Genomic DNA, 16902 nt, shown 5'->3' with positions numbered 1-16902 from the left:
CAAAAAATACTTGTTCCTATTTTAGCACGGACCTGCTAGCTCTTGGGGTAATGCCATTTAGAAACTTAAGTTCACGCCCTGATGATGCGGTTATTGACCCTCGCGCAGAGCGGCAAGATACCTCGGAAAACACTAAAAAGGGCCGAAAAACTCACAATTTATTTACTTTTCTGAACATTTCAGGTTCTGAACCAGATGTTGTTCCCGACTTCAAGAAGCATAGTACCTGTCCTGCTGGTGATCGACTCTTTGCCATCTCTCCGGTTGTCACTCTCAGTATTTCACGCTTAGGTTAGTAAGTTTTTTATGCTTTCGTAACTGATTGCAAGCCGCAACCCTGTCCACAAAGTGTGATAACGCGTGCCAACTAATTTTAAAAGAAATCACGTTTGACATAATCTTGTTTCTCGTAAAGGAAGAGTAAAAATACTGCAAACTTAAATTGTAAATTCAAAAATATGCTTCAGTCATGAAAACGCAACGAAAAGTTGTTGATTGGGTAAAAATTTACAGTTTTTTCATGCGTTAGAAAAGGGGAAGTGGCTTCAGTGGTGTTGATCTCTAAGAACATTAGCTGATTTGTTTCTGTTTAATTCCCTGTAGAAGATCCTATCATCGCCTGTTGTATCAGTGTCTCCACGATACACGTGCACCATCACAGCCATCCACAACGTGTAAAAGTTAAAGCATGTGTCGGTTCCAGAAGGTGCGTTGCGATACCATATTTTTCGTTTTGATTTAGACATTTTTATAAGTAATATAACCAATCATTGTTCTTGCAACCACCAAGGATAGCTGTATTATTACTAACCGCGGGATTGCAAGCGTTTCTTGTACAAGTTGTTAAACGGTGACCTCACTCTGTTGTAGTCACTGTGTTCGTTGTTCTCTTTTCATTCAGAAATATGAGAATAAGGTTAGCAGCGTGGATCTCCCAACACATTCGCTGATTTCCTTACTTTTTTACTTCCTTACAGATTGAAGTAGCCAACACCACAAAATGTATTTCCTTACAAGTGATCCAATCCATACCATCACTGGAAGCATTGAGAACTGAAGTACAGAACCTGTGTTATGTGTTATTCCAGAGGTAAGCAATTACATTTCTATGAATGTTCAACATCCAATTTCTCCTTTCAATTAATCGATGGATTGTCAAGACAACCAGTGTCACACAAAAAAAGACGTCATTGACCAACAGGCTTCCATGATGCATGATTAATAGAAAGAAGCGTAAATAATCGTATAGTAAAACCTTTTATTGTAAGGAAAGGAGGGAATCCACCCAAGTTAATAGACAGAAATAGCTTACTAAGAGAAGCCACGAACAGGAAGCTTTTAGAGACCTATTTGTTAGCTTTCTTCAACTACAAGCGAAAAGGGGTAGGGGTAACACTAACTGAGAGTCAGTAAAGGCTGGAAACGTTATTTTAATTGCCAAAGCGAAAGTGTTGTAGTAATTCAGATATCGTAAATTAACTTAACGTTTCTTGTTTTGGTTTTTTTCTATTTGGATAGAACATGGCTCGAAAGTGTACAAGTGACAAGTCAGCGGAGTCAAGACGTCAGATTATTGTGGATCAACTTGCCGTTCATAGCAAGTGAGAGGAGAGGATCAAGCTGTCGGAATAAATACCCCAACTAGTAAAGATGAGCTTAAGCTGCAAAAGAGTTGTTAGTTTCGCCTGTACGAAACGCACTGCGGACGAACGGTTTGGAGTGAGTTAAAAGGCTCGCGGGCAACAATGCAATTTCGGCGCTTTGCGCCTCACGCTTGAACTTTCAGTGATTTGCTTGTCCTTTTAAGAATTCGAAGCGGTTGTTTTGCAGCTTAAGATAAACTAATGTATAGTAACTTAAAAACTTTTTTCTCCCCAAAGGGTTCTGTGAGTGACTCTCTTTCTAGAACTTTCACGAATCACCTCATTTCTCGGAGAGCCCGAGTATGAAAACAGTTTGCTTCGAGTTTCTCTTCTTCGTACACGAATCAGCCTGAGCAACTTGAGGACTCTTGTTAAAACAATTGATGCGAAAAAAGCACATTGGCCTAATACTCAAGGAGTTTCCAACGAGGCCTTTTCCAAAGAAATCATGTCAAATTCTCATTGCCCTTTTCCCTACCTTCCCCTCCCAACATCCCTCCCTCCCCCCACCGCCTCCATCACAATTAAGAACATTTTAGAAACAACCCCCCCCCCCCCCTACCAACCTCCCCACTAATGTGGTCATAATCATGAACAATAGTATGAACATGAGTTCATTATTTCATGACATCCTTGGGCTAGCTATGTTTTAGGGTTCATGAGGTCATACATCGTCGCCAGTCCCACCCCACCCACAAGGCAGAGGGATGACTAGCCTGCGAGCGAGCGAGCACAAATTTTTGTTCTATTAAACAAATTGAGGGGGAGGGGCTAGTATAATCTCACAATTGAGAGAGCTGAGTGCAAAATGTCCTAGTTATGAACTGGTCATGTATCTAATATATATTATAAATAGATGGGAACGTTTTGCACTGACGGCCTTTCAATTAATGGATTTTGTGTTAGACTCTCGTTGATTCACAACTGTGTCGAAACCTCGGAATTAAACTGAGCGAGAGTCATCCCTTTGATCTTTCATGATTCATTCTTCATGGGTTTTTACCATTTGAAATAAACCCGGGTACTCCACAGGCCTCTTGACATCTCCTTGAGTTAAAATGAAAAAAAAAAAAAATTCCGTGACGGGTTGGTAATTGTTTGAGTATCGATATTTTCCACTTAACTGTTTCCAAAAGGTTGTTTTGGCTGATTGTGCAAGAATGGTCATTCTTTTAAATCACGTTTCAACGATTTGTAGTCTGTTTGCATTTCACTGCTGTGGTCTTCTGGAAAGAATGTGGTCACTCGCATATATAGGTACACAAAATAATTGTTTTGTTTTTTTTAACCTTTTTGCCCACGCGTCGAGCTTAAAATCAAAATTCAGCAAAAAAATTAATTCTAAATCAAAATTATTGAAGAACAAACAGTATTGTACAAGGTAATTGAACTAGAATGGTCACGCATTTCATCCGTGAACGAAAAAGAGGAACCACAGAAGATTTCATGTTTTAGTGTGGGAGTAACAGGGTTAAAAGACTTCAAAGGCTATCATTTACAGCTACGATTAAATTTATCGAATTGGAAATTTGTTTGTAGTAAGCAACCTAATTTAGTGACGGATTTCGTATGAAGAATTGGCAAACGCAATGAAACATATTTCGGCCCAAGACAAAAAGAAAAGGTCAAGTTATAGCGATACGTTTACGTAGTATACTCACCACAGGATACAGGTTTTTTAAAAGAGTTAGTAAGCAACTCGTTTGTTTGTTGGTTCGTTGCCTTTAGTTATCTCCTATTAATTTTCTTAGTATCCACTATTTAAGTATTTTACAAAAACAATTATTCTCCTATTATTTTTTTCTGAAATAGCATTTAGATTTTCGACACCAACACTTGTGACAAAAAATAAAATAAAATAACGGTATTACGGTATTTTTTAGCATTGCTGTAATAATAATTAGCTTGAAATTTGTTTCTAGTTCTTATGCACAACAAAAGCAGTAAATTAATAAAATCCCGATCAATGTACCGATGTACCGTGGATGACACAGAACTGTATCAGTACTGTAAACAAAGTTGCGGACGCAGAGTGGCCCACGAATCGTACAAATATTAAAAGTACGAGACCAAATATTTACGTCACTTCTCTGTCGTGTCGAGTGTAATTCAAATCCCGCAAAAACTGGAAATTGATCAATCGTGGTAAATTAACCCAACATATAACAACAGAAACATCAAAGTAATATCTCTTGAGTTTGAACAGTGACGGGTCCAGAATCGAATAGACTGCAGGTTCAAATTCGTATTTAAACTGAATCATATTTGACGCAACTGCATGTGACGCATAATTTATACCGAGTAGAAATTAATGCGACAACTGATTCTAGCAGTTTGCCAAAAAGCTCTTCAATCTCATTGCTTCTGTAAGAGTTCCATAACACGCAGATTTTTAGTGTTTGTTCTTGTTAGAGCTGTAATGTTCGTTTTTAACTATACTTTTAGTTGGCAGTGTATGTTTTTTATTGATTTATAATTGCAATTTAGTGCCTTATATTGAATTATTTTTCACTGAATGACAGAAAAAAACCTATTATTATTTTAAACATGTGTCAACATTTTCTAAAAGCAAAGGAAGATTGATAAATCATTTGGTTCTCTTTTTCTTCTTTAAAATTTCACATTGAGTAATATTTTTTTAAACATGCGGCGAGAAATTACTCAGTTTGGCTGGACTTGGAACATTTGAAATCTACCTGATGCTAACAAGCTTATAACCACACTAATGAAGCAATAACCTACTAATACAGGACGGTTTCTTGGTGTTCCAAGTGACTGAAAAATGCTACAGAAAGTAAAAAATCCATTATTGGTGGCAACGGCCAACTTACTCTGTAGAATTGGTTGATAGGCTTTGGCAGACTAGTTGTGCCTTAACTTAAAGACTTTAGCACTATTGTACAAGTACTTAAGTTTTCTTCGCAACTTAACTGTGTCACATGCTACTGTTGTACAATAAAAATGGCAGAATTTAAAGTGGTGTGTTCTATTTTGTTTCCTTCTAATGCTTTGATTTTCTAAATACAGGGATGTTATTTACGTGGGTGTGATCGGGGGCATCCAAAGACAAAATTAAAGAAAAGAAGTTAAAATGTTGTTTAGTGCATTCCTACATCATTTCATGGCCTTTTAAAGTAAGCTAACACGATTTGATCTATTCGGATTCTTTAGTTGAAAATTAAAATTGCCGAAAATTTTAGAGAACAAAATCTTATTCCCCGAATTTACGAGCTGTTGGCTTCCCGAAAATGCTAGCTGGCCTTTTTTCGCACCTTCGCTTTTTAATTTTTCCCTTTTTAACGTCGCGGCCTCAAATTCAGCTGTAATACATTACTTGATATACTGTAGTTGCGTAACACTTTGCCCTCCAATCAAATTCATCACACTCGTCGACAAAATACATTGCAGGTTATATTTTTATTTTCCCCTGATTGATGGCTACATAAACCAGTAAGCTATACATACTGATAGATATCAGCTATAATTATAATATTATGCCATTACATCCAGAAAATTTTGTTTGAACCGATCCTAGAAAGACTATGTTGACACCATATGCAGGAGCCCGGTAGCATCTTTTTTATCCCCCTTATGTGCGCATCACTCTGTAATCGGAAATAAAAAAAACGTTTCAGAACATATCACCGTAAAATTCCAAACATAAGCCCCTCCGAAAATAAATAACCATCTCCTCCCCCCAAGAAAAGAAAAATTACCCCTTTAAAAATCCGACTCAACAGCCTTCCCTGAGTATATAAACCACTCCCCGAATAGAAGCTCGTGGACCATTAGTTTGGTTTTAGCTCTTTTTTTTAAATTAACGTCAAGCCTGAACACTCCACCCTCTCCACCCTTTCACGGAAATCAGCCCAAGTTGCGCCTCTTACCTTACTTGTTATGTTTCCACGGGTCTTTGATCTCCCAAGGTGGACTGGCTGTAAATACGGAAAAAAGTAATACATGTTAAACTTCAGTCAATATAGGTATGGTATATGATAGGTCATGTACGCATTGATTTATTGAAATACTATAACAGGTAACTAAAGAACATCTTATAAACTTTTCACCCTCAATTCAAATTGCCAAAAAAAATAACATTTAGCTTTAGCCCCCAAATAAGAAGTCAGTTATATAAAAAAGGGGGTGTAGTATTCCACCTGGTACGGCTAGTCTTACCCAGGCCAGGGTTCAAAATGACTGCTCTAAAACAAAGAAGCGTTATTTTACCTCTTAAACAGTCAGCATCTTTGATCTTTTAGAACAGCAAGATAAGTCCGCTTTTAAAAGAGCTATTAATAATCATATGCTAGGTGCGATCATTTCCAATGAAAAAGAACCAGTATATAAAATATTGTAGTTTGGGCAGATAAAATTGCCCCGCGCCGTAACGTCACGTTGGCTTACACTGTATCTCTTCCTTACAGTTTCTCTTTTACTTTTTGTGTCAGTTTTAGTAACATGATATTTATACCAAACGGGAGCAAACGGTCGCCAAGTGGTGCAAATGTCCCTGGCCAGACAACACGCATGAACGCCCGGATCGTGGACACAAGACAAAACTAGGCGAAAGATTTTAGGTGTGCAATTCATATTGAAAAAAATTAGTCTTAATTTTGCCCTTGTACGCAGCGGTTGACGTGACGCTGAAATTACGTGACACTAGCGGACAATGAGAGCATTAGAAGAAGAAGATAGTGAAACCACAGCACTGCAACTTGCTTTAAAGTATAAATCAGAGGAACAGAGCCGAGACAAGTATACAAAAATATGAAACACATCATTCTATGGATTGTCATAATCCCCCAAAATCGTCCAGGCTAGGGAACATTCTTTGTCATTTCAAGGTACCAAAACGTGGAACAGCATTGACAAACACATGTGTCAGTTTATTCAATCAATAAATGTATTTAAAGCAAAAACATGACAGCGATGATCATGATTCCTCCATATTGTACACTCTTATTACTTCTATATCTACTGATATTTTTGTAATTATATTACACATTGTATTTTACTTGCTTTAAAGCAAATAATAATAAAGTTAAAACGCTGTTAACGTTAATTTGAATCTGCTGCAAATGACCGAAATCCCGAAGAAGGGAGTGCGTTACAAAATTATTACCTGTTCGGAGCGAATATTAGTAAACTTTCTAAGGCATCTTAAGGTTTCTTCTCCATGAAGGATTTTCCTGACCTTAAGCTCGTTGTCTGTTACCGCCTTCCGATGGACTGTGCGATAGTGATGATCGATTCCATCAATTTTAAAAAACGAACCCTTTCCTCTACAAAATACGTGCGGACAAGGGAGTTTTTGGTCAAGAAAAGCGACGTGAACTGGTCTTTCTTCGAGAATGAAGGCATTTTGAGATCTGCATATATTATGACTATTATCATCCGCCATTTTGAAAGCAAGATCTCCCAGGCGCTCCGCGTTTCGCTTCCTTCCCATTAACCCCCGCGCTCCCCCCTTTTTTTTTTTTGCTACGAGGCAGGATGATGATGAAGCGAAGAAATTCATGAAACTTTTGATGGTAATACTGGGAAAGCCAACCAAACAAGCCAGTGCTGTAACAGCGTCTTTATTTAAACGAGGAGTAGAAGGTCAGAGGTTTCTTATGATTCGCGTTCTTGCTGATTATTTGTTACAAGTGCATTTGGAGAGCTCCTACCTGCAGCGTACCTCATGGAAACAAGCGTACTGTCCGAAATTTATCTCCAGGTGAAATGGTCCACTTATCCATCAAGCAAGATTCACGCTATTGAACTCATCTTATCTAAACCAGAATTGCAAGCTGAACTTTCTGAAGACGAATTTGCTAGGCTGGTTCAAATGCACCACGAGGAACTGTACTGAAGTGAGTTCAAAACTATACTAATACCATTAACCACAGAATTTTTCTCTATGGGACACAGGTAAATCATGATTGTAAAGGTGTGAGGGAAACGTTCGCTGGCGACATTAACCCATACATCAAAGAACAAATTATCCTATCTTGTCCCCACACTTTCCTTACAAAAGTACTTGGGAGAAGTTATTAAAATATCAATAAAATTCACCTTGGGCGATGATATCCTTAATTCTCATGACCTCAGGGGTTGAATAACCATTGATGTTACAAGGAGAAATTTGATGCTGATCACTGTTAGGGCTTAAAGGTTTATTTTGAGTCGTGCAAATTTTAGGTGTGGTACTTATTTTGTCTATCAGACTTTTCCTCTACTTATCAGCTGTGCTATGAGCACTGGTAGATGTTACCCTCAAATCAGCCTCCCTCATTCCGACGCCTGACAATCACAACACCTACAATATAACAATTAAATTAAATAATGTCTCATCTAAATTAAGTTTTTTTCTTACGGGAAGGTGACATTGGATAATATTCCTTGCACTCTGGACAGCATCTTCCTGGTGGATGGTGAAATTTTTTACACTTCATGACCATTAAACCCAAATCACAGTACATCTTCCAGCAGTCACGGAACTTTCCATTTGAGCACATACAAGATTCGCAATAGGCGTTCAAAATATTATCCGTGGGGTGATACATATCCGCATACTCGCCATCGGAGTATGACTTGCTGCCAAAGGTACATTGATTGTTGCTCCCTGTTCAGCAAAGAAGAATAACGCTCAGTATCTTTTACCTTATTCTTACTAATTTTCGCGCGAGCGTAGAGCCGTTTTCAATTGAGTGTCGTAAAACCATAACCAAAGTAATTACTCTGACCAATCGCAACAGATATAAACAACTTGACACAACGAGCCAATCAGAATTCGAAGCAAATACATGTAACTAGCGCCAAGCGCGGGAAAATGCGTGCGGCGTTTGGTTTTGCTTCTCATTGATTGAGAAAGTGGCACGAGTTTTGTTAACCAATCACAGCGTAGTAATGTAAAACCAAAGCAATCCCGAAATTACTTTCGACACAAAATTGAAAACCGCTGTAATTTCGCGAACATTCGGGAACCGAATTTCACGAGTATCAATTTTTGCGATTGCAAGAAGAATTAGAGCGTGTACTAAAGTGTGCTAAATTTCGCGAGTAATTTTGTCTGTGTTTTATTTTCGTGAACCCTGAGCTGAGGGCACTTTTCCAACGGATAAGGAAATACAGTCAAACCCGGTTATTACGGACACCGTTGGGACCATAAAATGTGTCCGTAACACGGAGTGCCCCTATTAAGCGAGTTAATTTTAAGCTAGGAAGTTGTATGGAGCGGGACCAAGAGCACTGTCTGTAATAACGAGTGTCCATAGTAAGTGGGTGTCCGTGAAGCGGGGTTTCACTGTAATGGAAAGATACAAAGGTCTGGCTTAATCTAACTACAAGTAACCTACAAATCAGTGGAAACTTTGATCATTGTATTTCAAATGTAAAGAGGTTTTGGTTTTGAATCGGAGGAAGAGTGCTAGTCGTAAACAACCGTAGAGTTTTAATTCAGAACAATTCACTTCCAGGTCCGGTTAACTCAGAACAATTCAAATTCTTATTGTTTTGTTATATATGGTGTTAAATGTCGCGCACCTTTTTTTTTTCCACGTGTATTAAATTTCGCGATTTTTTTGAAATTGCGCAAGTCGCGAAAATACGTAAGGCCCGTTTAAGCGGTTTCATGCTTTAACATGCGTTCAACACAGTTGTTGAACCACATGTCTGGGGCGTTTGAACAGGTCATTGAACTTTGTTGAGAGCTTGTTGAAAGGGTGTTGAATCAAAATTAAATTGGCTTAAACTTTCATCCAACAACGCTTCAACATTTCCTTCGTTCTGGAAAATGTTGAATGGCGTTGAAACCGTTTGACCACTCCGTTCATCCAACATCCGTTCAACTTTTGGTATATTATGTTGGGCAAATGTTGAAACCATTTTAAACCGGCCTTTAGAATAATGTACGTGTATCTGGTTGAAGGTCTTATTAGTTCACCCCATTATTGGTATTCGGCGGTGATGACTGACCAGTATGGCCACGATCAAGTGTTGATTGGTTAAGTGTATGTGACAGGAAAAAATTTTATTTCTTTGGTCAAATGTCAATCTGTTCTCGAATGCAAATCGAAAAAAATCCTCATCGGTTTTTCTTCCCCTCGTTGAAGGCACTTAAAAGTGTCAAATTTTACTTTTGTCCTAGACTGTAACTATGGAGAGCGGGAGTATGATTGGTTAGCTTTCTTGCAGTTAAAGTGAATGTGAGACGATGGAAAATTACAAAAATGTATTCCTTGTCGAGTGGGCAAGCTATGGATGTCTTTACAACTCTATCTCCCGGCAATCCTTTCAGTCCATTTTTTATGTCATAGCGCTTACCATGCCAATGAGTGAGCTTAACAAAAAAGCCTCTACATTTCAGAAAAACTAAGTCGATACCTACTTAACTCACTTACTACCACTTTTATGGTTTATTGCGAAGGCTTCCTGCTTTTCTTAACTTTTTTGTAGCATGAAAAAAGGTATCCCGAGTAGAACTTATGTTATATGAGGAAAGGCTCTTTTCGCCTGTAGAAAATTCTACAGGATAACTTTCCCTCGAAACGTCTCTGTTTTAAGTGGCGTACTGAGTTTTGCGTGCATGAAAAAAGGCAAATTGTAACCCCACGCAAAATTTTGAGATAAAAAGCAAATGTTTTCCAGTAGGTCTTTTTGGCGGTTCGCAAAATTTTACGCCTCCTTTGAACTTCCGCTGTGTGGTGCGCGCCGCTTTATTTGAAATCATTTCATTGATGTATGGCTGCCAGTTGAACAATCAGCTACCTTCCTTCAAGTCAATGAAAAAATTAAGCCGCTGTTACGAGATGCGTCAGTCTAAATGCATTTAACGTTTTAATCGCTACCCCACAATATTAGTGCCTAATTAAAACTAATTAAATTAAAACGGTATCTAATCAACAATTGATAGAATCTTACCTTCTGTTCTGTTCACACGATAGATAAAGACCGAATTCCTTCTTCCGATGCGACTTTTACACCTCCTCGAAGCTTTGGCGTTCGAATGCCATCGCCCTTCGTGTCCTTCTCGACACAGGATTAACATTCTGCCTTTTTTCTTTTGATAATAAATTCCAAAAAGTTGGACGTTCTTCCCCTGGGCGCTTTGACCGCAGTTTTCTAGAGGTGTGCCTGATGACCTGGCTTCCAACTTTTTGAAAACTTTTCCAAGGATTTTTTCCTTCTTCAAGGCCCTCAAATTGAAGCACCCGAGGGGTTCATAATCCGCGTCCACTAAAGAGTTAAACGAATTATGTCCAGTCGTTATCACTGTAATACCTAATTCACTTAGTGTGACTTATCGAGTATATGTATTAAACATTGCGATTGTTAAATTGATGTTGATGACGATGATGATTGCAATGACCTAGCGATTGGGAAGATATTAATGATAATAATGACGGTGATAGTGATGATAATGATAATTTTTATATGGTGCTGATTATGATGGCTGTGATAGAAATGATGATGATGATGATGATGATGATGATGATGATGATGATAGGTGGTACTGATGATGCATGATCGTGGTGCCGTTGGTGATTTTCTTGATGGTAGTAGTGACATGTTTCTCGGACCATCCAGAGATGCGCAGAAACGTCTGCGCAGTAGCAAAGGAGGTATCGTTCTAGAGTGAGTGACTTTTACAGTGATGCTGATCGGTGATGGTGATACCACGAATGCGGTGGAGGTGCTGTTCATGGTTGTACTTTATGGTGAAGCAACGATAATGGTTACATTGGCAGTAAGAATCATGGTAATGATCGTTATGATGCATGCTGGTGACGGTGACAATGACGATGAAAGTGACAATATTGGCGATGGAGAAGGTGATGATTATGGCAATGATAATGGTGATGATGATGGTGATGATGATGATGAGGAGGAGGAGGAGGAGGAGGAGGAGGAGGAGGAGGAGGAGGAGGAGGAAGATAGGAGATGACGATGATCATGATGGTGATGGCGATGACATTGATGTTGATGATGGTGATGATTATGGTGATGACGAAGGTGAAAATTACGATAGCAAACTAAACAACAACTACCGTATTTATTCGATTAAAAGCCCCGGGCGCTTATTTAATTTTGGGCTTATGAGAGTGGGCGCTTTTTCGAGGTGAGTGCTTACTATTTTCCCAACATTTTCAGCAAGCGAGGACATTTTGAGAGAATAACAAAACGAGGGATAACAAGTTTATTTCGCTTTAACAAGACAAAACAAAGTGCAAAATCTAACAAAAAGAATATAAAAGTTCATTGACCACCGTATCTAAAACCAAATTTGGAACACAACTAATGCTCCTTTTACTTTACGCTGTTTTTTTGTTGGGAGGGGGTGAGGTACGCGCTTATTAACTTTTCGGGCTTTAAGGCTGGGCGCTTATTCGAGGTGGGCGTTTATTCGAAGGTGGGCAGTTAATCGAACTGACAAATACGCTCAACGGTAATTCAGGACAACAAACCTTCCTTGTCTTGAAAAAGAACTGCGTCGTCATCTAGTACGTCTCTTGAATCCTGAAACGACACGAGAAAACATAGACTTCTGAAAAACCGAACTAGTTTCGCTTTCTTCTAGTTCAATTATAATCTTTTTTACAATGAAAATAAAACGTCATCCTTAAAAAGCCATGTTGGTTTGACGCTTGACCAAGAGGAATATAATTTAAAATACATTGGACATGAGAAATAGAATCGTCTACCTCGTTCCATAAGCTGATCTCTTCCGGAAAAACTGGATGGACATTTGGCGAAAATAATGAGACAAGCTCTGGCTACACTAGTGCGTTTCACAAATAGCTTGAAATAACAAAATGCTTGAATAAGCAACTAAACCATGCATATATCTCCATTGGAAAGTTTGACCAACAAGAATTCTGGCTGACTAGATGCGTGTGCCCTATTCGTCGTCGAGTGGTGTAGGGCGTTGGACTTGTAATCCGGACGTCCCGGATTCAATTTCTGCTCTGACCTCTCTCTGGAGTTGTTTCATGGTAGCCCCGAGCTCAACTCCCAGGCTGCGCTTGTAAATAGCCAGTTGGTCCGCCTCTTGCCAGCTGGGATTCTTAACCATGTTATGTTATATTTGACATCCTGTGTTTGTTTCTTCCTGTTTGTTTCATTATTCCTGAAAAGCCCCCTACGGGGAGAGGATAAGATTTCGCTCCCGCCTAGGGTTCTACAAAATTTTATGGATGAAAATTTTATAAATAAATATGGTATAATTTCATACAATGATATTTATGGCTAAACAAGTCCCAAATGCCGATGATTTAAGCAAGGTTTCTGCCGTTATTACATGTAATTAAATAGCTATTGAGCCAGCACAATTAGTGTCTTAACCGTATCAAGACTCGTTGCGGACCGAAAAGAAAACATCTTTGGACGTTCAAGTCGTACAAGTATTCATCCTCCAAGTGTCAATGTGGGCCACAAAAGACGAACTAGGGTTAAATTGTTTATTTCACGAGACTGACACGAATGAAAACCACAACCGAAACACGTTGTTGGACAAGGGCTAGGCTATTGAATACTGATGGATTTCCAGTTTTCTGTAACAGACGAATCGATAAATAATGGATTCAACAAACCTTGCGTAGGTCGAGTGGATTATCCGTTTGTGCGCATGCTACTAAGAAGAGAACGCTGACTACTGAAGTAACCTGTATTGGATGAAATAATGATCTATATCATATTCAATGCCCATAGCATTTTAATAAAGCTTTATCATTCTATTGTGCTCGCTTGCCGTTGTATTTTTTTCTCGCAAGGAATCAAATATATCAGATGACAGCTTACTATAAATTAAGGATTTCTTGATGGGAAGTTGTGGTAACTTAAATTTATTGTTAAGAATTTCTACCTCAATAATTTATTATCAGCATTGACTCAGCCTGACTTAAACCTTTAAGTCCCAATATCAAAGAACCAATTCTCCTATCTTGTCCCCATAGTTTTCTTATAAAAGTATTAGGAGAAGTTATTAAAATATCAAGAAATCACCTCGGATAATCATATCCTTAATTCTCATGACCTCAGGGGTTGAATAAGCAGTGATATTACAAGGAGAAATTTGATGCTGATCACTAGTTGTTAGGGTTTAAAGGGTTAAACATTCATTAAGAACTTACTTTCATTTGCTTTAAACGGGTCAGTTCCGATCTAGGATTGGAATTGAAAAAAAGCACAGCACTGAAAATTAAAAGTATCAACAATAAGTTTAGTAACTAAACCATGTTCCAATCATCTTAAAATTAGCGGAAAAACCAACGAAGAGGCTAAGTTTTTTAAAATGGGGCGGCGTAGTTTGTGATCATGAGGTGAAAATTTTTTTCTCGAGTAACTGCTACCGCCAGTTTTTCGTTAGAATGAAGCGGAAAATTATCTCTGTTGTGTCAGCGCGATTAGACTATATTCCTGGATCCGCGATGATGGAAAAAACATAGAAAAAGCACTCCACATGTAGTTTCGATGCAGTTAGGTTAACTATTTCTAAGATGTGTAAAACGTATCAAAATCAGTCGACTTTGTTTAACGAGAGTGACACTTAATAGCGTTTAACGACTGGCAAACTGTGGCCTTCGGATTCTGGGTCGAATTAGAATTTGAAAATGTTGCTTTTTGATGAGAGAAAAAACACGGACGGAGTACACGGCGAATATAATAATAATAATAATAAACTCATATGTGACGCGCATTGGTGGGAGGCAGTACTCTTATCACTTTGCTATCGCCGATACCCAAAATTGTAAAATATAAAATCGAAAAACCATACGATAACGATAACCATGAAATCTATTATACGTCTCGTTGTACGAAGCCGATCGTAAAATGAAACAACGCTTTTGACGCTAAATGTAATTCCACCCACTCAAAAAGTGTGTCGCCCTACTCACCACTATATGAACCCAAATAATATATAAATTTTATTGAAAAAAATGTACAAGCACTTTTTGTAAACCAAAGTCTTGTACAAATCGATTGGGTCTAAAATTTTAGGTTCAATTTTAGCTAATTTTAGGTGAAGTTGTCATTTATATCGAATTAAATTCCTGTTAGTACCTTGAATGTGGGAAGTCGGAAAACGACAGCTTCTACTTCCCGAGATCAAATATAGAGCGTATTATGAAATATACAACGTGGCTGATTGCCACTCTTTGGAGCTAACTATTTCTCAAAGGAAAGTCTCCCGGTTTTATCAATCACCCAAAAAGCTTCGAAAGTAAAGACCGGGGTAAATGAGCCTCAAGCCTCACGCCCCCCCCCCCCCCCAACCTCTTACGAACGACGAGTAACCAAACCTAACTTTCTGTTATCATATAATCACTTTTTAGTGGGGGGGGGGGGGGCATTAATGACTGCCAACACAGCAGCGAATGTTGGTTGTTAACGTATATCGATTCTCTGACCAGTAACAACGATGCGTATTGTCTGTAAAGAGAACATAGTCTACAAAGATATTTGCTCGTACACTCGTACCGTCGCTTACATTTCACGCAGATCGGCACATGGTCGACAATTGTTTTAGCCGACACAGTAACGACCACCTAAGGGATGCAATCCTTAGAAAATCACAGAAGATTAAGAGGATACTAAATCCGAGGGAAGCTAGAAGAATTTCGAAACTTCTCGATTTAAGACAAAAATAAACGAGTTCAGTATTAAGTGAGCATGCCACCTGGGGCTTAGGCTAACCTTCTTAAATTGCCTCGACTTCTTGACTGCGAGAACTGACACCCCAATCTGAACATGTCACAGACGAAGTGGGACATTTTAATAACAGAAAATGTTTACTGAGATAGGAAAAAACCATGGACACAATTCATTAGGTTTTTATTGATATTTTCCAAACTGTGTTTTGTAATTGGTAGTTCACTAACTGTAACGTGTCCTTAATGAAAAGCTATTGAAGGATCATTTGTATTTTTTTTTCTAAAAACTCTACGTTTGACGTGAAGAAATTGGTTGTTATTATTACTATCAAAGTTTTCTTCGATGGTTAAAGAATATTCGACAGTGATTAGGAAGCCGTCAAACCCAGTTTTCAATAATTACGTAAATGAGTTTTCAATCGACAAGTGTTCAGTGAGAACTGAACTCACATATTGATTAAAATAAGTTGTGGTACTCTTTCCTATTTATTAAAATAAATAGACGATAGGACTGTTAGCTAAAGTTTTCTTACCGTCTCTACTTAATTACTTTATTTCTGTTTAACAATTAGATTATGAGCTCGAGATTTCTATCGCGTGATAGCTGATGAGGGCGCAACCCGAGTCAGCTACCATGCATAGAAATCGAGAGCGAATAATCTAATTATTTTAGCATAAATCTACCAGTCGTTCAAGACTAAACAAGTAAATTATCTATATCCTCATCGCAGACACTTCGAAAACACGAGGAAGCGGCCGCCATTTTGTAGAAAACCGCTACTCACTATCTATCACAGAATAGATACCGAGTAGCGTAGCCAATCAGAGAACGGCATTCGTGATAGAACACTAGTAGATTTATACTAATCAGTCTTAGAATGAAAATATAAACAAACAACAATTTTTCTGACTTTTCGTGCGCTTTATCAAAGTCACTTTTTATTGAACATTCATCTCTCATTGAACTATGCCTCCTCGACCATCGCTGTTGAGATCTGATCGACTCTATGGATCAACGGATCGATTCCTCCTTCGCTAATTGCAGGAATCGATCCGGCTGAATAAGTTTCATTAAACAGAAATTCTTTGGAAATGAAGGCAAAAAAATTGAAACTGTAAAATTATGGAATTTTTATGCCTTATTTCAAAGGAAGATAATCAGACAACATGCGTTAACAACTGTAGTTCAAAGCTCTCATCCACTCTATGGATCAAAGGATCGATTCCTCCTTCTTTGCAGGAATCGATTCAGCTGAATAAGCTTCATTAAACAGAAGTTCTTTGGAAATGAAGGCAAAATAAATTTAAAATGTAAAATAATGGGATTTTATGCCTTATTTCAATGGAAGATCCTCCATTAACAATTGTAGTTTAAAGCTCTGTCACTCTATGGATCGACGGATCGATTCATTCTTCGCTAATTGAAGGAATCGATACGGCTGAATAAGCTTCATTAAACACAAGTTCTTTGGAAATGAAGGCAAAAAAATTGAAACCGTAAAATTATGGGATTTTATGCCTTATTTCAATGGAAGATCCTCCATTAACAATTGTAGTTTAAAGCTCTGTCCCTCCATGAATCGACGGATCGATTCCTCCTTCGCTAATTCCAGGATTCGATCCCG

The 16902-nt window shown here is 38.3% G+C and overlaps 1 protein-coding gene and 1 long non-coding RNA gene across 2 annotated transcripts; one reads left to right on the top strand and one right to left on the bottom strand.

The window, feature by feature from the left end:
- The first annotated feature begins 226 nt into the window (after positions 1–226).
- LOC146483134 (uncharacterized) lies at positions 227–1088 on the top strand. Its single transcript, XR_014863902.1, has 3 exons — positions 227–291; positions 604–706; positions 978–1088. It is a non-coding gene; the product is annotated as an uncharacterized LOC146483134 (long non-coding RNA).
- Positions 1089–5032: 3944 nt separating this feature from the next.
- On the bottom strand, positions 5033–15357 carry LOC146483133 (uncharacterized). The gene is made up of 8 exons (XM_085106299.1): positions 15321–15357; positions 13757–13817; positions 13217–13288; positions 12092–12143; positions 10548–10862; positions 8002–8250; positions 5531–5578; positions 5033–5248 (listed from the first exon to the last, which is right to left on the bottom strand). Exons 2-7 carry the CDS (start codon positions 13760–13762, stop codon positions 5532–5534), a joined length of 741 nt encoding a protein of 246 aa, XP_084962425.1. The 5' UTR covers positions 13763–13817; positions 15321–15357; the 3' UTR covers positions 5033–5248; position 5531.
- Positions 15358–16902: the final 1545 nt, after the last annotated feature.

The sequence above is a fragment of the Pavona decussata genome, unplaced genomic scaffold (assembly GCF_977016875.1).
Source record: "Pavona decussata unplaced genomic scaffold, jaPavDecu1.1 SCAFFOLD_40, whole genome shotgun sequence".
In the NCBI taxonomy this organism is placed as follows: Eukaryota; Metazoa; Cnidaria; class Anthozoa; order Scleractinia; family Agariciidae; genus Pavona; species Pavona decussata.
Note: the sequence above shows the minus strand (reverse complement) of the source record. Positions and strands in the feature narration are given on the sequence as shown.

What these genes read in the sequence shown, in the direction of transcription:
- LOC146483133 (XM_085106299.1), bottom strand. An exon ending in TCGTGTGAACAGAACAGAAG is followed by an intron (nt 8,251 to 10,547) that starts GTAAGATTCTAT and finishes TTTGCTGAACAG; the next exon opens with GGAGCAACAATCAATGTACC. An exon ending in TTATCCAATGTCACCTTCCC is followed by an intron (nt 5,579 to 8,001) that starts GTAAGAAAAAAA and finishes CCGTATTTACAG; the next exon opens with CCAGTCCACCTTGGGAGATC.